The 27,350-nt window shown below is 40.7% G+C and overlaps 3 protein-coding genes across 5 annotated transcripts in view; 1 reads left to right on the forward strand and 2 right to left on the reverse strand.

The window, feature by feature from the left end:
- Nucleotides 1-933: 933 nt before the first annotated feature.
- LOC117477662 (protein phosphatase 1 regulatory subunit 36) lies at nt 934-8,267 on the reverse strand. Its single transcript, XM_034124384.1, has 11 exons — nt 8,161-8,267; nt 7,823-7,886; nt 7,639-7,723; nt 6,694-6,830; nt 6,223-6,292; nt 6,015-6,113; nt 5,677-5,817; nt 5,311-5,353; nt 4,229-4,458; nt 2,573-2,773; nt 934-1,358 (listed from the first exon to the last, which is right to left on the reverse strand). The coding sequence occupies exons 1-11, from the start codon at nt 8,188-8,190 to the stop codon at nt 1,082-1,084; spliced, it is 1,377 nt and encodes a 458-aa protein (XP_033980275.1). The 5' UTR covers nt 8,191-8,267; the 3' UTR covers nt 934-1,081.
- Nucleotides 8,268-9,383: 1,116 nt separating this feature from the next.
- Nucleotides 9,384-13,277, reverse strand: LOC117477664 (probable thiopurine S-methyltransferase). 2 transcript variants are annotated; one of them, XM_034124389.1, is made up of 9 exons: nt 13,059-13,277; nt 11,614-11,739; nt 11,204-11,296; nt 10,901-11,033; nt 10,507-10,559; nt 10,347-10,421; nt 10,015-10,100; nt 9,885-9,929; nt 9,384-9,698 (listed from the first exon to the last, which is right to left on the reverse strand). In XM_034124389.1, the coding sequence occupies exons 2-9, from the start codon at nt 11,709-11,711 to the stop codon at nt 9,580-9,582; spliced, it is 702 nt and encodes a 233-aa protein (XP_033980280.1). In that variant the 5' UTR covers nt 11,712-11,739; nt 13,059-13,277; the 3' UTR covers nt 9,384-9,579. The 2 variants fall into 2 exon arrangements, with proteins under 2 accessions (XP_033980280.1, XP_033980279.1); XM_034124388.1 differs by lacking the exon at nt 13,059-13,277 and adding an exon at nt 12,098-12,197 and having other exon boundaries at nt 9,495-9,698.
- Nucleotides 13,278-15,217: 1,940 nt separating this feature from the next.
- The window catches only part of ext1c (exostoses (multiple) 1c), a 73,505-nt gene continuing 61,372 nt past the window's right edge, over nt 15,218-27,350 (forward strand). The window contains exons 1-2 of one of the 2 annotated variants that reach the window (XM_034124386.1): nt 15,218-15,399; nt 24,984-26,374. In XM_034124386.1, the coding sequence (XP_033980277.1) occupies nt 25,428-26,374 (947 nt within the window). In that variant the 5' untranslated portion in view covers nt 15,218-15,399; nt 24,984-25,427. Of the gene's footprint in view, nt 15,400-16,173; nt 16,395-24,983; nt 26,375-27,350 lie in introns of those variants that run through there. The other variant, XM_034124387.1, reaches the window with a different exon arrangement.

A 27,350-nucleotide genomic window follows, 5' to 3' on the forward strand; every position in this document is an offset into this window, starting at 1 on the left:
GAAACTGTGAATTGTTGTTTTACACCACATTTTTTATACAGATTAAACAAAATTAGGTATGCGTAATAAAGTGGTATGCATATTGCTTTAACTTTTGGAAAGAGCCAGGCTAGCTTTTTACAGCCTTTCTGCTAAACTAAGCTAACCGGCCGCATTCAGAAATGTAACTTGCAGACTTGTCAGTGTATCAGTATTCTCAGCAAAAAACTACAAATCAATTGAGCTTATTTTAAAGGAGTACATTAATTTCTACCAGAAGGACTTGGACAAAACGGAGGACCGCTTTGATTAAAACCAGTGTAAACTTAAACCAACAGCACTTAAAATGTTTGAAACTAATTTAGGATATAACTTGTCACCCATCCCCCACCGTGATGCACAAGATTCCCAGGCTGCCTCCTCCTCCTCAGAGGGCTCAACTTTACTCCTAGTGTCCAGGATTACGTCGCCAATTAGGGCAAAGGCAAAGCCCCTTATGGTAACAAGCCTGGGCTGATTGTAGTGTGCATGTGTGTGTTGTGCGTGTGTCAGTAATGTAACTACCTGTTGTGAGGAAGCACAAGGACACACGAGACAACGGAAGCCTTCAATGGAAAAAAAGTGAACACTGTTCTGGATGACAAACTCTGTGTGAAAACGGTATAATTTGATTTCCCAAGTACACATTATCCAACGTGAATTATGCATGCAATGTGCTGGACTTCCTTCACTCTATAGAAAGTGCAGACCTTCAAAGTTTTTATGGATTCCATTATATTTTATTCAACAGCACCTCCAGCTGGCAAATAAGAAGCTGATTTAAATGCAGGTGCAAATATGGTGTGTGTGTGTGTGTGTGTGTGTGTGTGTGTGTGTGTGTGTGTGTGTGTGTGTGTGTGTGTGTGTGTGTGTGTGTGTGTGTGTGTGTGTGGACAGTCCAGGGAGGTATTTCTGAAAATGAGCCACACACCTGCACAGCAGAAAGAAAACTTGAGTCGTTCTCTTTTTCTGACCCTGAAGGCTGTGCTGGAGGATGTCTTTGTTATACCAATAAAAATGCACACTCACACTCAAAACATTCTGCCACTTTCACACATACACATCATTCAGTGTGTGAGGTCAGTGCCTGAACAGTAGCTGCAGAGCGTCTTGTGTGTGAGCGGGGGGTGCTGCCATATCTGACACGGCCTGTGGACTTGGGTTCCATGAAGGATGACCTGCTACCTCCAACATGGACGCCAGGATGATCCTCACTGTTGTTACTAGCATCACTCTCTGGTTCATGGCTGTAATCCTCATCTTTGTTGTTCTCTTGCTCTCCATAGGGTGTCAGGGTGCTGCGGCTGAACTGCCTCAAGGGCTTGCCGAGAATCCCAAAGCTGATTTAAGAAAGAAAGTCATTTTCTGAAAGGTATAATGGCACAAAACACACATGAATTAAACGTAATATCTCCACATACAGTATGTGGAAAGTAATATTCTATGAATAATTCCACTCTTTAGGTTGATTGATGATCTGGTGAGATGCCAATAAAGATTCCCTTTACATATGAAATCTTAGATGATTTGGTTAAAAACCAGACAAAGCGTTCTTTAACACAATATGACCCCAGGGAGCTCTGAATAGAGTCATGGGGAGTGGGTTTTCCGGCACCTAATCACAAAAGGGTTTAGTTTCTCATATTAGTTCCCAGTTTCTAAGAAGTTGAAACAAAACAGGCAGGAGAAAGGAAATACTTTCAATGCAATCACAGCTCATTACAGCTACATGTCCTTTAAACTAATCATTACTAGTATCCAAATACATCTATAAAGCTTCTCTATATTCTTACATTTACACAGTATCAAATGAGACCCTTTAATGCAACAAAGGTCACTGTAGTTCTTCACAAACTGCAGCTTTATGAACATGTACAGTAAGTGTATGTTTTTGAGGTTTTTAGCCACACATACATGGTTAAAGGTATGAAATATTAAAACTGTGGGAACCCTTTAAAGCAATCAAGTGGCTGGGGAAAACAGTGAAGCATATAGTAGGGTAAAACACAGATCCTTATTTTATGAGTTTTGTTGACCACACCAGAAGTGCCAAGTATATGACACCAATAGCATCCACATGTGGCTCTTACTCTGCCACATACTTATGACTAAGTGCATAAGTATTGGCTAACAAGTTAGCCACAAGCACTTGAGAAGCTAATAGCTTATCAGTGGTATCCAGGAACTGATGGATACACGGATCGTGTTCAAATCAATAGGCACGCAATGACTCTAAATAATAATGATCACGCCACCAAACGCAGATTAAAACTAAAGTAACAAACCTGTTGTGAAAATGTAAGAAGTAGAAAGTACAGGTATTTGTGTTCAAAATGTAAGAAGTAAAAGTAAAAAGTCGTCACAAAAATAAGTAGTGGAGTAAAGTACTGATACCACAAAAATGTACTTAAGTACAGCAACGAAGTATTTGTACTCCACTACTTCCCACCTCTGATCATAGTACATATAACAATAACTGTTACTTTAGAAATATCCTTGAGCAACCTACACACATCACATCCTGTGTAACATATTGGGTGATCTTTTACACCACCTGAGAGTTGCCAGCTGCTGGTTGAGCTCCTCCATCAGGACCTTAGTGTCACAGGGGCCGGCCTGCAGCGGGCTCTGTCCCCCGGCCTGGTTGCCGAGGAACAGATGGGGGGAGCGCTCTTTGGGCGAGGGCAGCAGAGACATCATCAGTGGGGATCGCTGATTAACTATACTGCTGAGGGCGGGACGTCTCTGAGGCATTCTGGGGGGAAAAGTCAGATCAAGAATATATAAATACTCAATGGAAACATGCATAATGTAAGATGTATTCAATAAAACACACAGGGCAACAAATTCATACTGGGTTGACTGGTAGTAAAAAGTAAGAGAAAACTTCTTCAACACCATTAAAAAGCAACTAAAGATCCATCTGTATCGTAGTTCATTTACACCCAGCCAGCTGTATAAGCATTTTAAAAAGAAGAAACTCTCCATGTATTCCATTGTGTCATACATACCCTTAGTACTCATGGTTAAGCAAATATCCAAGACTAATCAATCAGGAAAGCTATAATGGGAGCCACATTCTCAAAATCCACGTGCAAACACAAAAAATATATAGTGTAATGTTTTTTTTAGACCATATTTTTTTAATTTCTGCAACATAGCTGGAAGCATTGCTGATTCTGCTCCAAAATCCTTTGTGTACAGCCACCCTCAGGGGGAGAGCGAGCTTCAAACTTCAGATTGTTTGGTCTCGACCTGACAGCAGGAGAGAGCTCTGACAGCTTACACTGCTGTCAATCTGGTTTCAGAAACAGCAGCAACATAAAACAGGCTGTCAGACATTCCCTCCTATCGGACAAAGCTATGAATCTGTCTACATCAATCATCATGTTCCAGCTGGAGGTTTTGACATGACATCCATCAGACAAAAACAACTTCACTGCCTGAGCCATGAAGTTATCTAATCCATTACATGTTGAATGTCTGCTGGACTGGTTACACAAATTGGTGATTAGACAATACATTATATTCGTTATAACATCTACTATATATATATTTATATCAACAATGGATGACATGTTTACTTCTACAGTATATGAATATCAGAACCAGAAGCATAATCTGAATACTTGAATTATCCTGGGGGAAATCAGGATCATTACAGTGTCTCCAGTTTAAAATAAAAGATAAATAAATATAAAATACAAATATTATTATAAAGAAATTGAATAAAATAGGAAATGCAATAAAAAAGATTAGACGTATAAATAATAAATACAAATATTTGTATTAACATAAAGTAAATGAATACAATATGAAATGCAATAAAAATATTATTTATATATAAATATATGTATATATATATATATACATACAAACATAAGAAGTTAAAGTAAAATGTTTAATAAAATGTGCAGTTAAATTAGAAGTGTGCACATTGTACTAAAATATGCAACATGTATACTACAATAACTACTATGTAATACTAAAAGGCATGCTGTCACTCTCCAGTCACCTTCAGCTCTACAGAGGTTCATATCTTTGTTTAGCTTATTGATCTGGTTCTCAGGGCTGAAACTCTGTTGCTTCACCACTCTCATCAGTAATGTTATTGGCAGCAGCAGGCAGGAGTTTTCAGCAACAAAAAAGCCATAAAAGCCCACTGTGTGCCACCTTTCCTGGACTCAACCTTCCCTTGGCTTTAACACACCTGTGCTTCAATGAGCTATTCCATTCCGTCTCCTCGGGGTCAACTTCTCCCGTCTTCACTGAACCATTAACAGCAGTGAAGGTCGTCCCTGAGTCCCCATCAGTCCTGTTTCTCACTGCCATGTTAAAGGTGTCAGAGTACAGAAGACGCCCCACCTCCTCTTGGATGTCCCTCAGGTCCTTCCTGCCAAACGTCACCCAGGCTGCATAACAGAAGAAGCTGTACAAGCACTAAAAACAAAGGGGGAGGGGAAGAGAGGGGGAAAGATGAGGAGTTCTACACTCAAATAAATGTAGTCCTTAACCCAATAGTTAGACAATCATGCCATTTCAACAGCCCTTTTTCGCCACGTATAAGATGGTATTTTAAAAAGGTCAGCTTTTCTGCCTGAAAAAGGGGTCACATACAGAGCAGGCATTAAGCTGCTGGCTGATGGTGTTTGTTTGATATTTCCCTCCCTGTCCACCCACCTGGCTACAGTAGAGAGCCTGTCAAAGCAAAGCACCTGTGTTGAGTCAACATCTCCTCCCACTAACTAATTCATTAAGGCGAGCAGGCAGAACCGGCACTCAATGTCTGTCTGTTCTGCTCACTGCCGTCTGTATTCACAGATGGTGAGCCGGCCTTCACGCTCTCGAGCTGAAGGCTTCATTTATTTCCCTGTACAGATGAGGCAATACAGTTTCAGATGTTTCAACATGCTGGTTTTGGGGAAGAGATTTCAGGTCAGTTACAAGTCAGATTTATCCTGGCATTACGTTTTTATTTTTTATTTGAGGGATTGGAAATGGATTCATTCGAGTTTCATATTTCCCTCTTTAACTGAGCAATTCAGCATTAATACCTTTATTGATATCGATACACCATTGCATATATACACATATTTTAAACATTTATTGTTACATATTATACCCTGTGCATATTTTTACTTTAACTTCTTAGGTTAATATCAATATTTTATTTTATTCAATTCTAAAATGGAGCAACCCCCTTGGGATAAAAATAAAGTATTGTATCCATCTATTCAGATTCTGATTCATTTAGTACATTTTCTGCACATTGTTGGATTCTTATGCACTTACCGCATGCAGCAGCCAGTCTGTGCTGTGTGATAACATCCGGCCCCTGCAGAAACACAGCAGAGCTTGGTATGTTGTGGTGAGCTGTGATTGTTTAACTTTTTTTGTGGTTGATATGATGTTTTGGGGCACTGGGTCTCATATCTGGTTTCACATTTTTTGTTTTGCATCATTATGTGACTATATTTTATATTTTTGCACTAAGTATACCCCCATCTGGCAATTTATAAAAGCAGCAATGCAACATCGGACCAGTAGCTTTAGCAGAGCTTCTCAGTTTCTTGCATTGGTACCCAGAAGGTATCAATACAACCGAGTGAAAACATTGCAAAGGGAATAGTTATTTTCTGAATCTGAACAAATACTCACTTTTGATATGCTGTGTGTTGATGCTGTTCCATCTCCAGGTCCATCATTAGGCTGAAGTAGCAGACAGCCAGCTTCTTTTGTGCTATTTCCTTTTTGGCAAAAGCCTCTGCCATCATCTTGTGCTCTGTGATGAGGTCTACACTGGCAGATTGTTGAGAAAGGGAGTGAGGGTGTAAACATACAGGACAGATAAAAAAGAAAATTGAAAATATATATAAAGAAAGATAGCTCACAGGCACTGGTGGATAAAGAAAGGACATGACAATACAGGCAATAAACACCAGCCATAGGACACATGATGGCAATGTAAGAAATAGACAATTTATTGTCACACGTACGCCATTGAAGATTTGGGCATATCCTCCAGAGACTTGTGTTCAAAGAAACAGGACAGGTAAAGGAGAAGGGCAGGCAGGACGTCATCAAGAGCTTTACACCTAGGACACAGACAAGCAAATAGTATTGGTGAACAACTGATCTTGAAATGTGAAACAATGGAAACTATGCGCATGTCAAAAAAAATCATCATGTCTTTGTATTCCTTACTTTAATACAGTCATGAAGCTGAATGGAATTGGAAGCAAGTAATTCTCCTGTAGCAAACTGACAGCCACCTCTACAACACAGAGAGTTTGTCAGCAAAGGGTTAAAGGTCATCCAGCATGCAATGAGTATACAAATATGTTTTTGGGCAAAAATAAAACCTTCATAGAGCAAAGTTAGGTATAGTTTTGTATTTGATATTAAGATCAATAATTCATGGATTAAACTTGATTTGGGAAATACCAAATGTATGAGCCAATCTAGAAAATAATGTATTTGTCTACCCCAAAACTACAATGTTCTTTGAGTGTCACTGTTGGGATAAAAGCACAAGCTCTGACAGAAATGGAGCACGTAATCTAATGCCAATATGCATCAGTTCAGCAAATTACCAATGCTTAACATGACAGAAGCGTAGCTGACCCAAGTCATACAGTATTATTGTTAGGAATTCAACAACATATTGGAACTTGCGTTTAACATCATCAATTGTAATGCAGTCTCCTCGCCGCCTCATCACAGAGGACCTGTAGGCATGCAGATGAGCAGGGCGCAGGCTCTTTCTAATGCTCTGGCGCCCTCTATGGTTCAACGTGCAGATCTCAGCCAGCCTGAGCAATAGGAAATATTAGCAGTGATGAACATGTGCAGGTTTGACTGTGAAAAAAGTCCATAGCAAAACATTGTATGCAGTTACAAAAACGATTGGTTATTATAAGGCTACATTTATTTTGCTTTTCGAACCACTATAAACAGTTATATAACATAGACAAAGACTTGAATTTATAAAGAAAAACGTTTGAAAGCTGCTTGTTGTAGACCAGGGTTGTCGAAACTACGGCCCAGGGGCCAACTTCGGCCCTTCCTCAACTTGTAATTGGCCCTCAGTTAAGTGAAACTTGTGCTAGTCTTATATTTTGCTTCTTAAATATATGAAAAATGTATATTACATGGTATTCATGTGTTAATAAGCCCAATTTTCAAATAAATTCAACCAATTAAAGTTGAAAACATTTTCTAACAAAACTTAATTATTAAAAAAAGCCAGATAACTTATTTGCATAACAAGCTTATAAAAAGCTTATAAAAAGCAATCTGAGGCTTCTATTTTAAGGGATGAGCAGCCAACACTTTTTGTAACAGAATGAAAATAATGAAACCCTGTTAATGGAAATCTGTGATGTAGGCTGTTTTTCTTTTTCTTTCACCATGTTCAATTATTATTATTTATAATATATTTGATTGATTTTGCGAACTAATAACTTAACTTATGAGGCAATACCTCACCTGTAGTGAGTGGCCCAGCCCAGCGCCATATAGATAGAATCTCTCTATATGGCGCTGGCCCAGCCCATAATATATTTTTCTGTATGTGGCTCCTTAGTGAAAAAAGTGTGGACGCCCTGTTGTAGACCTTACCACTCTGCTCGCTGTTGAAGCTCTTTGAAATTGACATTAGTTTGCCTCCTTTTTCTCAAAACACACTCCTCTGCTGGACTAGAACAAAAAGAGAGAGATGTGCACGAGACAGTTTAACGACGTCTCGTGACTGTTAGCAGGTGCATGCTACTGTCGCTGGTAATCAGGCCCAGCTGCGCTCACCTGACAAACTCCACTGTTCGACTTTCATCCCTCCACACCCAACGTCCTGAGGGCTGTACACTCAGCTGAAAGGTATTTCCCAAAAGTCAGACAGAACTTTTAAATGTGCCATGAATTGTAAATATTGACTATTAACATTACTACAATAAGATACTTGGACATTTTAGACGGTTAACGTGAAATAAAAGTGCTGCACAAACACCAGTAGGTAGTAGGCTAGGTTAGCCAGTTGTTAACAGTTGTCTGAAAACTTGTAAAGTGTCGTGTCTTACGTTCTGCTTTTCTCTCACAACATTTGTAAAACTGTTGAAGTGTGTCCATCTCAATGCGGCTACTTACGTGTTGTAGCTCCTCGGAATGTTTCGGCATTATTGAGTCCAAAACTTTTTACAAGTTAGCTAGCATTCCTTCCTTTTAGCGTTTGCTAATGTTAGGAGTACTGTTTCCAGGCAACGACCAATAGTGGAAGAGGCTGCATCCCGACGTAGTGATACATGTTATTACGTCAATAACCTTAAAACAAATGCTCAACATCAGCTTGATACTTATGACTTTGCTTCATTTGACAAGTTGCTTACATTTTCCTCTGCAGTATATGACACATTACTTCTGTCTTGGGGAAATCGCAGCTGTAAAGCATGGTCGAAAAACAATAGAATGTCCTATAGCCTATGTGTGATTAGCATTGCCTTTTTTTGTACACTTTTCAGCACTCTAAGATCCCAATTAACACTTACTAGGATTTATCATACTGGAGTTTTTATAACAATAATTAATCATATAATAAGAATAATAAGAATGTTTTTGTCTAAACTGAAATGTGATGCTTTTTTTTTTAGAAGGTAACACTTTAATTCATCTTTTGTCTGCACCTGCGATGAAATATGTGAGACTGATAACTCTTGATTAAAACAAAGATTGTGTTATTATGTATTATTAACCTGCTTTTGAATTAGAAACTACATCATATCAACACCAGGATATTTTCAAACCAACTACATTTATACTTAAAGGTGGGGTAGGTAAGTTTGAGAAACCGGCTCGAGATACACTTTTTGTTATATTCCATGGAATGCTCTTAACATCCCGATAGCAATGAATATCTGAAGTGCTTTGAAAAAAAAATCCATAAAAAAATGTCATCTGTGGAAGCCGTAGTACTGTAAAAAGCACGACCAATCATTTTAGCCGGCCCGGCTAAAATAACTGGATGGCCTACCTGCCTGTCAGCCTTCCATCTGTGCACAAACTTATCTCGTGCCCTCATTGGTCATGTGCACGTTCGTGTGTGTTGGAGGAGGGGCTCTGTAAGGAAGTAGCAGATTTCTTCTGGCTGTGTATTTTCAAAATCTAGCGATCTCGAGCTGGTTTCTCCAAAATTACCTACCCCACCTTTAATATGTAAAACCCTGTGTAGTTCAATCTGTGACCCCATCAACCTTTTCTCCTTGCTTTGATTGTAGTTACATTCATAGCCTTTATAAAACGTCCTATTTTGAACTGTTAATATAGTCAATAATACACAACAGCTACCCAACTGGTTTAAATAAAGCCACAACATCTAGTCATAACATACGTTTTATTTAATCAGGGATTCAAAATATTCTCTTGACATTATATTTCTTTGCAGCTTTGTTCCCCCACCAACATTGCATGTTACTATTAAAAAGATGTGTAAGCATTACAAAAAATAACAGTTTTTGCATTTAAATGCCTAAGATCTGCTTTTCTAAGCTCTCTAAACTTGCACGTGAGTGTTTAAATGCTCTTTGGAGTGATAAGATGTAGACGTTCATCTAGATAGTCCAGCCCCCAGCCTCGCTGTCTGTCTGTCAGAGAATCAAAAGACTCCAGCAGTTCCACGTCACAGCTTTTCCCTGAAGAAAAGAAAAGCACTGTTAAAAGCTGCAAATAAATGTTGGCCCCAAAGTCTAACATGTATCACATTTAAGTACCACTTTTGACTGCACCCCTTTTAATTTGCTAATTTATTTGGTGCCTCATTTATAGTTAATTATCGTACAGAAACACACTCAGCCACGATTGTTCTTAATAGTACTCACCAAACAGGCTGTTCACTTGGTCGTCAGGCACCAAAAAGGGAGGACCTAAAAGACAGACACAGTCACAAATATATCTTATTTTTCACCAAACTCACCAAAAACTTAATTTAGACACAATCTGGACATTTACCTTCGTACAATTCAGGATTGTACAACATAGTATCCAAAAGGTATCTGCAGTCTTTGGCCATAAGAGAAATGATGAGTGCAGCATACCTGTGTTATTGTGAGAGAGAATAAAGTCAGACAACATTGAGCATGTGAAGTTTTATTCCAAATTGGACCAAACTATGTTTTCTATAATAAACTACCTGAGGTCTTATACCATTTGTTATATAATTATGTAAATGATACAGTGCTTTTAATGGGTTTCAAATGTAAAAGGTCATAAGCTGTCACATTTTTCAAATAAACAAAATGTTTTTTAATAAAACCAATCTGATATGTTTTTCCTCATCTTACTTTTCTCTGTCTCTTGGGTTGATGGCCACTAGAGATCCCCTGTCCCAAATGGCCCCGAAATGACCCCCAATGGTGCTGTACAAAGGAAAAGAAAATGTGTTTTAAAAATTCACCCTTACAAATAATTGAACATCTTCAAATGTAATGAACACACGCTAACCTGGAGAAGTTGTACAGGTCAGATTGATACAGGGAGATATTTCTCTCTGAGCCCTGTGGAACAAAGACAAAGGGGGGTTATCAATTTTGTCAATTTGTGTAACTACAAAATCCTACTTTTGGGTCCAATAACTTGATTTATACCGGTACATAAGGTTATGATTTTTCTTTGTTCATCCCATATGCTTTTATTTTGTCAAAGTTTTGTCGTTACAAAGTGCAGACTTTTGTCAACTATTCTTATTTCCCATGCAACAATAATGCACATTTTACCAAGAAGACATGATTAATTATCAAGTCTGTTTAGCCCCTGAATAGGATCCTCGCGTTTGCAGATCTGTAATTAAATCCATTCTTCTCTTACAATGTGTCAAAGAAATGTATTGATATCCTACCTTGAAAACCTTTGCTCCAGGTAGGGCAGGGACAGGCTCCTCACTGTAGGTCATATTGTTGTCCTCAAAGAACTGTTTTATAGCCTTTTCAGATATCTCCACCCCAACCACTGAGTGGCCCATGTCTGCTAGCCTGAGATTCAAACAGTAGAAGGAATTAAGGGGCATGCTGTGCTAAATGTTTTCACTATAGGGTGTATATACATTTTGAATAGGAACTTCCTTTTTTATTTTAAGCAGAAATGAAAACTGAAAACACCAACTGCAATTTTTCTAATTGGATAAAGTACATTTGTTTCATACCACTTCATATCTACAGCTTTCCCACAGAGAGGGAAGAAGAAGCGAACTCCAGTTCGTCCTGCAAGAACTTTATCAATGTGGCTCTCCAGCATCCTGTCAGAAGATAAACAACAGCTGTTAACAGCCAAACACAAGCCATTTCTGCATACGTCGTTTTTAAATAGTTAGTGTTACATCAACACTCGCGTTTAACTACTAAACCCTATAAAAAACATCCAAACATTTAAAAAAGAAACATGTAATCAATGTTGATAGACCTTATGTGCTTCTGTACAAAGCATTTTTCTGGAATCACTGAAGTGAAATTGTGCATTTACAGTAAATGTCATTTTGTACCAACACATAAGCGTTTCAAAAACGTGTGTTTTCCCTTATCCCACCAAAAAGACAGATCAAAGTGTGGCCTTTACTTGTGTACATGAGGCTGATGGAAACCAATTCTGTCCTCCTGCCAGCGCTCCTCCCATTCTCCGAGTGCCATGACCCGATCCGCCTGCTGTGCCAGCATGATGCTTACGTTTGACAGACCACAAGTACTACATGGAGCCGAGAGAAAGCAAAGAATGGAGAGAACAACATTCATATGTGGCTGGAGACAGGGGTGAGTGTCCAACATTCATACAGTCAGTGGCGGCCGGCCCATAGGGGCGCCGCCCCCCCTCTTCCCACATGTTTGATTGTCATTAAAAATTAAAAATAAATACAAAAATATATTTAAAAAAATATATATATTTTTAATTTTAATTTTAATTTTTAATGAACAAGGTAAATATTATATAGTTGGTATCAGTAACATGTATAATCTACAATAACATCTCGTTTAAAATTGTTTTACAATGTCTAAAGTTACTGATAAGTCACATGTTTCCTGCCTGTCCGCAGCTGTATCATTACCCTCTCTCGTCCGGGCGGTAAGAAAGGAGCCCTCAGCCAGAGCAGCAGCAGCCAACAAGCTGACTGTTGCTATCTGTAAACTATGCCGCCGAAACATAATTTCAGCCAATCAGCGTCGTCGTTGTGTGGGCCTACTGTACTGTGGCAGAGTTTTGGAAGATTCATAGCTAACCACACTGAAGATTATGGATTATCTCGTATTTTTAAGCCTCAATTTGTCCTCCCCCCCCCCCTCCCCCTCCCCCCCCCCCCCTCTAACATCACCAGAAGTCATCATTTATGGGGCCATTTCTCAAAAATGTCTTCCGGGGGAGGATCCCCCGGACCGCCCTAGTATGGTTTGGTCACCACTTCCATAGCCCCACCAAAAATATTTTCCACCAGCCGCCACTGCATACAGTCATATGTTCTTGCACATAAACACATACAAAACAGGAATGGAAGTGAAAAAACGAGGCTTCTGAGCAGTTAACAAGCTTGCAGGGTAATAAAAGTCTGACCCTTCTGGTAAATTACAGTAGTATCAGCTGTAGTCAGAGCAGTTGGTTAAAGGTCATATGGCCTATAGAGGTATATGTTCTCTATAATGTGCAAACATATTGCAAAAGTGTTAAGTTTCATCTTTTAGCCTGCCTAATGAGATCTCAAAATGAATTGGTGAAGCTTCTTGTAATATAATAATTTGTAGCAGTCACGTGACTATTCAAACTGACGTCACGGGTATCTTACCAAACATCTTGCATAAGTCATTCCTAATGTAAATAAATGGGAGTTGAATACTTTGGAACGATGAGTTAAGTCAATCCAATATGACAGATTATGAACAGAATCGATATAATTGTAATACTTAACAATGTCATGCTTGTCCTCGCTTACCTAGCAGCAGCCTGAAATAAACCAACATTACTTTTAAAGAGGAACCTGAATCCCGCTTGTTTGCAAGTTCTAACGAAGAGCATACCTTTCCTGAATGAAGACAGCTAATACTTGCTCAGCAGCACACCAGCGACTGCATTGATCTTGTAACAGATTCAATCAATACACGGTTATCTTTGTGCGTATATATTTCCTGAGTATGGTCTGTCAGGTGATCCTTTGTCTCACTGCTCGTCGACAACCGTTGCGAAAGTGGCAGGATAGTTATGAAAACATTGCCTGACAGGCGGAGCTCGCGGATTTCAAGAGCAACATTCATCCGGTTTCACTTCTGGTTTGGGAGGAGCTTTATGCTGCATTCAGGTACAGGGGAAATATTGGATATAATAGCATTCAATTTGAAAACATTACCTCACTTTTGAATGTTTGCCCCAGGACATATCATTATTGTTTATGATTTATGAATATGCAAAATGTACTAATCCTCACAAGGTTATAGTTATTACCTCATAGTATGGTAAGGTATAACTTTTGTTATAAATATAAAGATTTTTTTTAACAGACATACACAAGGACAGGGACAATGCTCACACACATTACAAACAGAACAGGACAATAACATGATGGGGTGGGGGGGTAAGGGGGTTACAGTGTCAATTCAATGTTACGCATGCACATTCCGTTGTATTATACATGAATTCTGTCATAACATACTTTCATTATTAATGAATAAATAAATAAATGTATATATTAACTTTCTCCATTTGTCTCACTTTTCTTTTATGGTAAGGTATAACTCATTACTAGGCTATGCATATTTCATCATATTGTCTGAAGAGGACATCTGGAGCATGGCTGTTAGAGCTTGAGAATTAATTCTTGACCTTGGGAACTGTAGTTATTTTTAAAAAGAAATCCTTACTCAAGGTGCCTATTATTAGTTTATATCTCTCCTTTTCATACAAGATATACAAACCAAAAGTAAACTAACAATGATGCAAACAAACAACAACAAAAAGTACAATTACAGGAACAAGAGGGATTTATAGTAGTGCCTCACAAAAAAAATCATCATTATCATAGTGTGTGCCTGATCTGTAGGGGGAAGAAAGGCTTCTAAATATCCAGACAGGACTGCTCAATAGTATTCTGTGGACATGCAGCGCTGAAATGGATTCCCAAACTTGATCCATTCATTCCAGAAATGAACATATCAGCTATTTTTTTTTAATACAGAAAATACAAAATATATAAATATGTTTTAATACCTGATAAACTACCCTTATTTATATTGTCAGGCATTCACATTATTAATTGAGTTATTAAGAGTTATGTCATCATGATTCTTATTCCACCGTGTTTCCCCCTCTTTCCCTTCCTGTCCTTGCTGCTGAAAGCCCACTCAGACTGTGACAGCTGTCACTAATCCTCAGAGCCTCGTGCTGGTGCTCAGTGATCAGCCTCTGTCTGTCTTCACACTTGATTCGGTTCAGTGCTGAGCGGGAGCCAGGAAGCAAAGCCACAGATAAGATATTCTTCCAAAGTTAGAAAAAGTGAAATCCGAGGGAAGGAAAGAAAGAATGATGACTTAATCCGCACACAGGGCGGCGCAAGAGTCTCAGACATGTTTCAAGGCGCTCAGTCACTCTCCTCTGTTTCCCGGGTATGTTGTAGCCTTTATATATACAGTCTATGGTTGTAGCCTATACCACGTTGGCAGTCACACATTTAAAAGACACTCACTACAACACATAATACAGTTGACTATATTAAAATACTTCTGCTAGTGGTGCATTTCGAAACGACCTGATTCCTAACATCCTTTTTGGCTTGTTCAAATCCTTAACTTGGGGCTAAATTGTTATTTATTTTTGATGAATAATGTGTTTAGCTAAATATATGCCAACATATTGCCATTCCAAAAGTGCCGTTTTATAATTTAACAGCTAAAACAACACAACTCTCCCACATTGGTCTGCCTGATAGTCATCATAATGATGGCCCAGTGTTTACACTGATGTATTTGAATAGTTTCCGCAAAGGTGACAAGATATCTATCTAAAGTTCAGCCCGAATGAATAGTCTACATTTAAAGGGGCCATGAGAAATGTGACGCCCATCCATGTCGGTTTAATTCCTGTGTGTAATTCGGTGTTTCCACATCGAGTTGCGCGCGGTCGCATCCAGATGTGTGTGTTTTTTTTTACGCTGAACGAAGACGTCGAGCAGCCTCTGGACCAATCGCTGCCTCCCGGGGGCGGGTCGTGTGTAGACTGTTGTGGATATGGAAAATGGACAATTTAACCCGCACATTCATCATTCATATCCCGACGGGGAGACTTGCACGCTGAATTGATTCGCAAATGCCCGGCCGTGGTGTGAAAAGGAAAATTACCAGAGAGGGGAAGAGGCTGCTTCGCCACCCGGTAAGAGAGCTCTGTGTCGGGGGGGAAGTCGGTGCTCAGCGGGGATCATATGTGTTATTTCTGCTCTCTGTGTTTGGATTCTGTGTTTCTTGTAGATGTATCGGAGTACTGATAAAGGGAATGATGAGTCTGTTGAGATTATAGATTGCATTTCTATATTCGGAGTTAAAGAGCATTCTAAAGGCATGCTCATGTAAATACAACTAAACGCGTAACTGCCCGCTGACACATGTCACAGGTTACTATTATAACATGAAGAATACAGTGCGTTTTTCCACCATAGGGTAACCTTAAGTGCCTTCAGCTCCTGGTGTATTGTTTGCCCGTCGCTCAGCAGCAGCGCACCTTTGTCACTCACGCTGCTCGGATGTTGAATTGCAAATGTTGGAGGCAGCCCTCACGATCATACAAAGAGGCAAAACAAGAAATAACCTTTTGTTATTCTGTTGCTTTTATAGATGGAATACTGCTATATAAGGTCACCATAACCTGAACTCGGTGTAGGTGCAACAGGGACACTTTAATTCGCCACTGCCTGGTTTATTTATTATGAGGACTGCCAGGTGGCTGTTGGAGCAGCAGGGAGTGATGATGTGCGATCCATGGTGCTCTGAGTGAGAGAGGTGCATGCTGGATAATAAAGGAGAACCCGACAAATCAGCAAATGCGAGATCTGGGAAATGTTGATACAGACACGAGGGGGCGGTGGGACATTCAGCCTTATTATTTGATGTAGACGCGCCCGGACGGTGGGTATGTTTGCGCTTTGTCAGCCTTGTAGGCTCGTAAATCGAGTGAGGGGTCGCCCCATGAGGAGGAGAAGTTGGTGCTTTGAGCCTCTTTAGCTGGTGTCCTCGGCGAAGTGAGCGGTAGAAGCTCAACAGTTCAGTGCGCAACTGTTCTTCAGGGGGACTGAGGGCCGGAACCACCCTGCCCACAGCTCCATGAACCTGCTGCCGCCACCTGCATCGGATCTCTGTAGCGTTCTGTAACAGGTAGGCTGAACAGCTTGATAGAGAGACTGTCACATGTTAAAGTAGCGTCCAAATACTGTGTCACCGTGACTGACTCACTTATGGACCTAAATAATTAACTGTAATTCTAATGCTTTGAAGATAATTATTCATTATCTGGGTCCGTTCAAAGCTTCCGTAAACTCTCTGAGCTTTTGGAAAATATTCAGCACACGTTTGAATCTTTTGGCAGAGGATCATCTTCTCCCACTGCTCAGATGGGCTGTGGGCTGCACATGACTCTGCCACATCCAAGAATATTAAATAATGTTGCCACTTGTTCAGCTGTCATGCTGTTTCTGAGTGCAGGATGGTGCGAAGAACATCCAACCAATGATCTAAACGTAAACTGAATGTAAAGTCTACTTTGCAGAGATATAAGGAAGATAGTGAACAGAACACAGAGGTACTGACAGTATAAGGCATCCAGGGAACATATGGATTTTATACTAAGTGACATGGCTTCCCTTTAAAGTCCTTAAGTGTTTTGAGAGCAGTAGGGAATTCTATTTACAGGAGAGCATTCGGAAACACCTGACTTAACAGCTTAGTTTCATATTAAAAAAGAAACACACCACAGGGCTGTATCTCCATGCAGTCCAAATAAAGACTGCTTTGTTCTGGCTTCTGTTTGTCTTGGATACCTCTCTTGCTTTCAATACATATTAGCCACTAGCTCAGGAAAGAGACAAACATTACCTTCTTTCCTATCAATCTATGTATTAATAAATCCCAAAAGAAACAAACAAGGCTTCGAGGGTTCACTGCCGCAATTAATTACATCTCTCTAGTTATTTTCATTTGATAGAAAAAGACTGCGACTTCATTCAGTGATCCTAAATAAAGTGCTGCTATTATCAGGGATGCGAGTTAAAGGCTCTCTGGGGAGGCTGAATCCTGATGGCAAGCTGTACATGGATCTCATCTGATTTATGAAATGACTTTATTGTAATGGCGACCCCCTCGTCTTAATAGGATTTTGCATTCGTGATGGTTCTCTAATACCCTCCCCAGTGATTAAGAGAAGCACAAATCTTGCCTTGTCAAAGCATTTGGCCAATACAGATACTATTCATATCCCAGATGTGGTGGGCATTTCCATTATCAAGGCTTTTAATAAAGGGGTTGAGGATGTCAGTGTATGACCTTTAAATGCTATTAACCTTGATGGGTCACTGTGCATAGTGATTATCTATTTGCATGCACTTTTGAGTAATAATAACCAAGTCTGGGAATAAAGACGTGGCAATAAGGACAACAAAATTACAGTTTTAGTATAGTAGTATAATATAGAGTATAGTATTAATAAATAATACAATGATTGTTATATGTAATATGTTTAGAGGGAGACATTGGAGTCTGAAATGTATTTATTCTCCTGAATCTTTTCAAGCCAAATTCTGCAAAAACTCCTATTTTAATCTCCAGTGTCAGGGACATTCTACTAATTAAGCCCCCGTCTGGAATATGCCCCTTCTTCCTTATCCCAGGGTCAGATCGTATATCATCCCCGTGTTGTCAAGGTCGGATTGTTTACAGGTCGATCAGATCCGAGTCCTGCGATAGCAATGCCTTCAGCCCGGAGCTCCGGAGATAAGATGAGTTGCAGGTTGCATGCACTGCGAGCAGGAACAGTAAATAAGGCAGATGGATTTCACTACATGCTGTGTGTGTTGTCAGGTGCACAGCCGGGCACCCTGAACACAGAGAAGCCCACTTACTGTATCACAAGCTTTCTCACTCTATAAGCTCAGTGCTCTGTGCCACTGGTTTGTGTCACGCATCCTGCATGTTTCTTTATCACATTTTTCTTAGGACGATCCACTGCTTTGCCAAATTCCGAGCATGAGCTTGAACGCCCTTAATAACTGTTCCTACCCATCTTGTTCATTCTGTTAATTAGCCCTTGTGGCGTTGGAGTGCAGCATATTGTTGAGACATAATTAATCAACCCGGCTTGTAATTATGCTGGGTTTGGAATGTGAGCGCGGTTGGGAGGCCGGTTGCGTCGCAGGGCATTCAGCTTGAGGTAAACATCTTATTAACCGAGTTCCACTGCCCATGCGGAGCAAGTCTTTTTATGGTGCTTTATTAAGGTGAAAGAGAATGTGCTGTTATACACATTATGAAAATGGCCTATAAGAACCACCTTTATGGTCATAGTGGTTCTGAGGTGGTCAATCTAATGGAAATATACTCCAGTAGCTGCTTGTGGACAGAGTGTTTTTTTATCCAGTAAAAAGCAAATTTTCTCAGCATACACCAAAATGCACATGAGCTTGTGTATGTGTCTACTTATATATGCATATGCTGTGTGGGAGTGTAAAGAGCATCTCAATTTCAAAGGGCAACTAGTAGGTGAGGACAGAAAATAGAACTTGGATCACATACCGGTTGTAAGTCTTTAATGCAGATCTGTCAGCAGGCACAGAACTTTTATTTTGATGCCTGCAGACCTCATTGACAGTCAGTGACTCCCGCTCAGGATCTATGCAGTTAAAAAAAGATAGAAATGCAACCTTGCTTTAATGAAGGAATTTACACTCACACTAAAAACACACACATTCTTCAGGCTGGCCACTAAGGTCACTTTATCAAGGATGCAATAGTTTCCAACCTAAGGGTTCAAGACCTAATATTTTATTTTTGCTGCTGATTTAGATAACTTTATATCCTTTGGCCTTTAAAGTGAGGATCTAAGATTTTCAGGAATCGAGTCCGCATTTACCACAACGTCCTTATCATAAAAGACTCAAAGGAAACAATGCAGCATGGAACCCATTGTAATTTCATTTTATTGATAACCCTATTCATCTCTTTCGACCCAACTGAAGCTTTATAAAGATATCGCTAATGCATTCCCCACATTTCTTACTGCTGCTGCTTTTCATTAAAAGCATTCAACTGGAAAATCATGGGGTGGCTCCATTAAAACAATGTGAGTTTGTTTTGCTGCACAGATACACAGTTACTCTTGTTGAGTAGCAGCTCCCTCAGCGTTCACTGCTTCCATAATGCTGGGACCTGTATTACAAACTGCACTTGACTCTTTGTTCGAACTTTCCTCCAATCAGAGACATATTCAACCTGAATTGAGGGGTCACAACTAGAAAGAAGAATCATTTTGAGGGGTCACAAGCGAAAAGATTTGGAAAACTACAATAACACAAAAAATTGCAGTGCGGCTATCTTCTGGTCCCAGGTCACGCCGTCACATCTCTCAGGCCCGTAATGACAGAGTCCGGGATTTAATTTTAGCTCGACTGAGGCTTTCACCTCACCACAAAATGTGTGTTTTCTTCAGAACACTTCATTTTACTGAACTAATATGTCGCCAGCAAAAACACACATGCCAGATGCGTGTATAAGTATAGTTCAGACACACTCAAGCACACTCAGCCATAAAAAGTAACTGAAAGGCCTGGCTACCACCAAACACTGGTATTTGTAAATACAGTGCATCACCCAGGAGTTATCAGCGTATCAGCTTCCATCATCCGTGTGGTCATAAAGACCACTAAAGCTAATATAAATTCAGATGGAAAAAGGAAATATCATTTTACCAGACATTTAGCCCATCCAGTGTCAATTTACAACCTGGTCTATGATACTACCCAAACAATTTCAGACATAATAATGGTGCTGCTTCTGCTTCTCACAGTATCAGTGGCTCAAACCTGCAAATGACTTCAATAGCAGTGATTTGCATTTTGTGCATCCACAATATTGTGCTCAGAACTGGTGCTGTGGCCAGGAAACCACCAATTGAACAACTATGAGGAATGACAATCTGTCCCTGAAAGGCAAAATATCTTAATAAAAAATATCCCATTTTGTGGAAGAAAAACGCAAATTGACAAATACTCAATTTGCTGCAGAAGGCCATCACCGGTGACATCCATTTCAAAACACGTCAGTTTTCATTTGTTGTCAAAGACTGCCTAACCACAGTTGAATAAGCTGCTGTGTAAACAGAATTCAGGGGAGACAGATGGGATGACAGAATTATATTCCATTTCCCCGAATGACTTAATAGTGTAGTTCTGTGGAAAACTCGCAGCAGGTAGAAACAGTTGAGAGAAGCTCTTAGTGCCCTCAGAGAGGAGAAGATCTAGGGCAGGAAGTAAAGGGACTTGGTCCAGCTGTCATCCATGAAATATGGATCATTAATTCCCTCTCCCACTTGTCATTCTCTCCCTCCATGCCTCTTAAATGTCCTTCATCCTCCCCTTTTTTTCCCCTTGACATGTTCCTTTCCTGTCCTTTTTTAATGAATGACCTTCCGTTGCTTGATTTGGGACACTCGCGGTTACTAGAGGTATCGGAAAGAACGTTTTGATACTACAGCACATACCTGTTAAACATGTTTCGATGTGAAGAGAGAAAAGCACCTTAAGTATCTGTTTACACCACAGCGAAACAAACATTGTATTTTAATCAAATAAGTCATTAATAATAGTAACTGTGATCTGATTTTACACTGGAAGTAGGATCCATACAAGAGCAGTGCAAGGCCAAGTTGTTGACTTGCTATTAATATTGGGGTGTGCAGCATGTTTTTTACTGAAAAGAATGCATACCATACAAATAATCAAAAATAGCCCTTGAGTTTGTGGATTGGGGATTCTATTTTAAATCCAGTGTGTTCACTCGGAGAGATTATCGAAATGGTTCCATTTTAGAGATGTGAGCAAACAATCTGAGAGGTTCCTCCCATTGCAGTGAGATTATGGAACATTCTCCTGCTCTGCTTGTACAGTACATGCTACACCTGCCACTTTATATTAGCTGATTTGAATGCAGCATACATTATTGCCTTTCCATTTGCGGTGTTCACACAATCTCATTGCTTGCTCAGTAAACTCAAAATGAACCTCCCTGGAAGTTTCTTTGCACTCAAGGCAAACGAATGATCAAAGAATTGTTGGCCTTGCTGGGAGGATTCCTCATGTCTTTTAAGTGTTTTGTGCTCACCTCCCCCAGCCCCATTTGAAGCTGAAGCAGGAATAATTAAAAGAGGAGAACAGTGCAAAATGCTATTGTTTGCTATATGTAAAAACCCTCCAGTCAGGTTAGGTATGAGAGGAAAAATAGGCAAAAAAGAAGGGGAATGATGGAAAAGTAAAAATTGAGGTAAGAAGTTATAGAGGGACTGAAGAGCAGTGTGGAGCTCTGAATCCTGCTCTCACCTTTCCTTGAACCCTTTCCTTCACCTCTGGCCCCTCAATTCAATGAGCCTTGTGGCTTTTTCCAGTGCTAGTCACCCAACCATAATGATCCATCATTGATCCACGACAGAGGGACTTCTCTCACCACTTAAAGCCACTTACGTGTGTGTGTATGCGTGCATCCATACGTGTGTGTCACCTTGCTGATTTGTATCTCCAAGGTTGTTGTCAGGTCCAGGCATGCCCGAGAGTTTCTCTGAGTTACATTTATCATTATAGCTGGTTGTTAATGGCCACACAAGGACCATTGTACAGGCTGTCCTTGCACACACAAATTAGGATGGTAGGGAGCAACTTAACAGTTTTAAACGGGAGCTGTTGTGAAGTGAGAGAAGGGTATGAAAAAATATATATTATCATTCCCCAATTTTATATATTCTTTTGCTTCAATGATAATATTAATGTCACATATTATCCCCTTTCCTCCTCTAAACCTGAAATGCTTTATTGCCTCGGAAATATCTCTATAATTTTGAAATCAATTCAAATTTGAGCTGCTATTATTTGACAAGTTAAATCAAATAAAGGGTGTTAAGTGAAGGTGTTTAAAAAAGATTGTGTTTGATGGTGTTATTGCAGCTTAAGCAAGGAAATGGAAGCTCCTATTGTTGATCCAGCAGTAATAGAGAGACTTCAGTGCACCCAAATCAATGAGGATATCTATACAGGACAACTGCGGGAAGACGAACAAAAGCAATGGATTTTAATAGCATTATATAAGGCAACGGAATAAATTCTGCATGCCCATCATCATTACCATCATCATAATGATCACCCTCCATCACTTTTGTATTACACCTTCTTGCCAACACCATCAATTATCCCCACAACCACAAATCATCAGGACACAGCTCGTACTCATCACATACCGGAGTGTTCCCTGAAGAAGAGTGAGGTCTAATTGTGCGCGTTGGTGGCAGGGGATATAAAGCAGGAAAAAAAAATTAAGAAAGAAAAATCAATGCCTTAACTAAAGGAGCAAGTGAATTATTGATGAGCAGAATGTAATGGGATCCCAAGTGTCTATTTCTCTAACTTGGACTGCTTGCTGCTCACGCTGCTACAGTCACAGCCAGAGAAGCAGAAACAAGGAAGGTGCCAAAACCACCCACTTACATCTCCTCTGGCAGATTAGCCGGCTTGAAGTATCTGGTCCAGTTTGGCTGACACTACCAGCTGTACTGTTCACACGCTGGCACTGTAAGAAGCTCATGTACAGATGCTTCTGCTACAGCCAACCTACAGTTAAGTAAAGGGCCTATCACCTTGTCAAGTTTGAATACATCTGAACTAGCATGTCTTTGAATGCTGCCCACGTTGCCTAAACATAACCTCTGTCGAGTTACTGTCGCTCCATTTGTTTGCAGTGACTACTCTGCGTTGCATGATGGACAAGCTATCCGTTTTTTAAGGCAGTTGCATTTCAATTCAGCATTACCCATGGCTTTTTCCTCTATCTATGGGATCAAATCCAAAATCCTTCCACACATGAATTCTCCGTTGCTTCGGTGACAGGATTATCTGTTTAGCACAGCTTGCTAGGCTTCTCTGTTTTGCGTTAGCAAAGAGAACAACAACATATGAGAGTGAGAACATTGAGGGATGAATTCATGGCAGCCGCTGATAGCATCAGGAATTGCAACAGCAATATGACCTGTCTTAAGTTCCCATTCTTAAAATGTAGTGCACTAATGAAACACAGCCATAAGGTTTTGCAGCTGAGTGTAATTTGCCATTTTAGTTTTGCATGTGATTGCATGTGGCAAAGTATACGCTTGAGGCCTATGTGTCGGTTGTGAGGGTCAGAGCAAGCTTGAGATAGAGGTCTTGTTAGGAGGCTCACTTCCCAAAGCATAAAGACAGAGGAACAAAAAGTAGTTTAAACTAGGAGCAATAATATCTTATTTTGCAATGAGGCTCATTAGAAATGGGCCATTTTGCGTGCCTTATGTATGCATTTTTAAGTTATTTTGATGCATTCAAATAGAGGTTGTAAGAGACACAATACCCTATTTTCTTTGAATTACAGTAGGGGGTGTTAAAGAATGACACAGTTTTGGAAACACTGAGCCGCCACAAATCAAATTAATGTTTTTTTGTGAATTCCCCCTTAGAATGATGAGTTTGAACAGATAATAACAGTATTCTAATTTTGAATGGTTATCCATTTTCTGACTTTCAAAAAGTGACAGCCTTATTTCCAAAGCTAAAGGCATGTAGGGCTTTTCTTGACTGATAAATACGTGATAGTTTCAGGGATTCCGTTGAAAACCAGTTATAGATAAACAGTGTTCATGCTGTTTTCCTTTATTTCTCTGAAGCTGAGGTTTTCCCGATACAAACCAGAGTATATACAGACCAATCATGAGTAGAAGCCATTCAATTCACACGTTAATCCTCACTTCCTGTAACCTTTTGAGATGGGAAAATCAGAACGTGCATTGTTTACACACATTGCTGGTGTGCTGTTTGTTTTATGGCAAGCAGAGAAGGCAGGCATCACTTCTGCTTGGCTGGAGAAGAGGCAGACACGGGGAATGCGAATGAGAGGTAGAGAGCGAGAGCGGCCAGGTGAGACCTGAAAGCTGCCTTTGTGTGGCAGCTGGCAGTACGAACACTGCCCTTCACTGTGAGACGATCTCCCCCTACACACACTACGTTTAACTGTACATGTTGGGGAGTTATAGGGGGGATGTTTGGAAAAAATACGAGGCTGAAAAACCGTTACAAGTTTTGTTGATGTAACACAAAAAGCCTTCACTCCAAGGTGAACGGACGTTTTAGGACTATAAAGTTGCTCTGTTTTCACTCTGCGTTTCCAAAATCTCCATTTTAGATGCAGTCTCTCTTATTTTCTCCTTCACTTCACCTCAACTGTATCTGTCTCGGTTGAACTGGAGCTTGAAGAGCATGATAATATCTAGTCCTCCTGTCTATGACTCTTCCAGAAGTTAGCACATATACATATTTGTACTGGAATGTGGAGGCCAGAGAGAGACGGAGATAGAGAAAAGTTGGACTTAATAAACAGATGGTTCTGAGTTATACTTATCTCTTTATGAGCTCGAGCTACAGATGGATTTGAACAGTTTTAAATCCTCTGCTGCAAGTTAAACAGTACCCAAATGTTCAGTATTGCTATATGTTTACATGTGTTAGGAGTGGCAGTTGGTCCAAAATGAAAAACAAATTAAAGCTAATACCCATTGGACAAACAAAGGTGTAAGTTATGGGATCACTCGAGGCAGTAGTTTTATGATGTACTGTATGTCTCTGTATTTGTCGAGGGGCAGCAACTCTGACTGTGTACTGATCTGTATTCTTTTTGTTTACTTCTCCCAAGGAGGGGCCCTGCAGAAAGCGCCAGGCACCATGAGGCAGCAAGCTTGGCCCGACAGAGTGCAGAAATCACCCTTCATCACCCTCAACCCGGCTGGGCAGCGGAGGAAATGCACACAGAAGCAGCAGCGCATGCCACAGCAGACACAGGCTAATTCACAAATCTGAGAGGACAGTGGAGAGCAAATGGGGGAGGCAGGAAGAGACTGAGAGAGGGGAGTCAGTTACTCAGATTGCGTCATCCTAAATGGCAAAGTGGACTGGGCCACCCTCAGAGGCAGTAATGTCCTTGTTAACACATTGTCCTTCGTTAGACCCTCCTTGTTAAAAAAATCACAAGTCAGTCCCCCCCCGCCCCTGTGAGGCTACAGAGCTGAGGGGCAGAGGAGAGGAAAATCAGAGGACGAAAGAGAGACAGAGCGGAATAAAGAGACAGTGACAGGCCCCCATGCAGGCCCGTAAGAAGTATGTTCTGCTGGGCTTGTGTGCGTGCTGCTGGCTGGTCCTCTTTTACTGCGGTGGAGGAGCCCAGCTACGTGTGCTCCGCCTGCTGACACGCCAGCGGGGTGAAGTGATGCGCCCCTGGCCCAACTGGACCGACAGGGCCTTCCTGCCCCGCTATGCCCACCTGGATGAGCTCCAGACGGACCCCGGGACGATTGAGTCGCCCCGCCAGCGCCGCCAGGCGTGGTCGACCATTTATAAGGACAGTCGCTGCCGTATGGAGACCTGTTTCGACTTCTCGCGGTGTCGCCGTAGAGGAAGAGAAGGGTTCAGGGTGTATATATATCCGACAGAGAAAAATGACCATGTGTCAGAAAGCTACAGGAAGATCCTGACGTCCATAGGTGAGTCCCGGTACTTCACAACAGACCCCCGTGAAGCGTGCCTGTTTGTGCTCGGGATAGACACCTTAGATCGGGACCAGCTATCAGGACAGTTTGTGCCCAATTTGGATGAACGTATCAAGGGTTACCCGCTCTGGAATGACGGTAGGAACCACCTGATCTTCAACCTGTACTCGGGCACCTGGCCTAACTACACAGAGGACCTAGGCTTCAACATTGGCCAGGCCATCTTAGCCAAAGCCAGCCTCAACACGGAACATTTCAGGCCAGGCTTTGACGTGTCCATCCCGCTGTTCTCAAAGGAACACCCGCAGAAGGGCGGAGAGCGGGGCTGGCTGGTGAGGAATGCCACACCGCCACGAAGGAAGTACCTGCTGATGTTTAAGGGGAAGCGCTATCTGACGGGCATCGGTTCAGACACCAGAAACGCTCTTCATCACATCCACAACGGAAAGGACATTGTGTCGTTGACGACGTGCCGCCACGGGAAGGACTGGGAGAAGCACAAGGACGCCCGCTGTGACCATGACAACCTGGAATATGAGAGGTAAGAAAGGGGCTACATTTCCAGCGGGGAGGGCAGTACTGAGGTTATGTTTAAATGAGAAGGAAGGCGTGAGCGAGGGAGGCTCTGTACTACACAGGGAGTTATGGGAAACTGTGTCAAGTGTTATTGTGTGTGTTTTTATAGGAAATTCACAGTGGTGTTTTTCCTTTTGACTTTGAATTTGAACTTAATATGCTGTTTTATTGGTCTTTTATTGGTGTAGAGATATCACTGGTTTCTACATGCACTGTTAGCAGTAGCCTTTGGTCCCAGTGGTAATTTTCATGACAGCAAAAATTTGACTCTTTAAGTTTATGATGTTTGCCATTGTGGAGATCTAAGGTTTTGGAGACGGACTCAAGTCTTTGGACATTAAGATTCAGGTCACTATTTAAAGCAATACTTGTATTATATTTCCTTAGTAATTGCTCAGCTTGTAATAACTGCCCTTGAGCTCCTCCATTATTCAGAGTGTAAAACATTTTACAGGATGATAGATGAATAAATAACACACTCCCACATTTTGTATTTTGTATTTGGGTGTGTACTTCGATACGACAGATAAATGAACAGCCACAGCTAATTTATAACAACTGAAATTACATTGCATAAAGAGCCAAAGCAAAGGTCACCACAAAGAATGGCTTTGTGAAATCTCTGATTACCTCAGAGAATAACCGCTGCTGGGTGTTAAGTGTGAATAATTATTCTTTTTTTAATTCAGCCCCTTGTTTCTTCAGGTTTTCTTGCTGTTGTTATTGCGTGGAGAGATAGCCTTGCCATTTCAACTTTGGTTTTAAATGAGCTTACTGATTAGACAGGGGTTGAAGTGGATACAAAACACTGGAAAAGTAGAATCCAGCAACATCTGCAAGAGTAAGAGCAATGATTTATTATTCAAACCAACCAATTTAAGCATATTACCTTACGTAGCTGGCGTTTGAAAACATTTTGTACAAAGGCACATATATATTTC

This window comes from Trematomus bernacchii, unplaced genomic scaffold (assembly GCF_902827165.1).
Source record: "Trematomus bernacchii unplaced genomic scaffold, fTreBer1.1, whole genome shotgun sequence".
Lineage (NCBI taxonomy): Eukaryota > Metazoa > Chordata > Actinopteri > Perciformes > Nototheniidae > Trematomus > Trematomus bernacchii.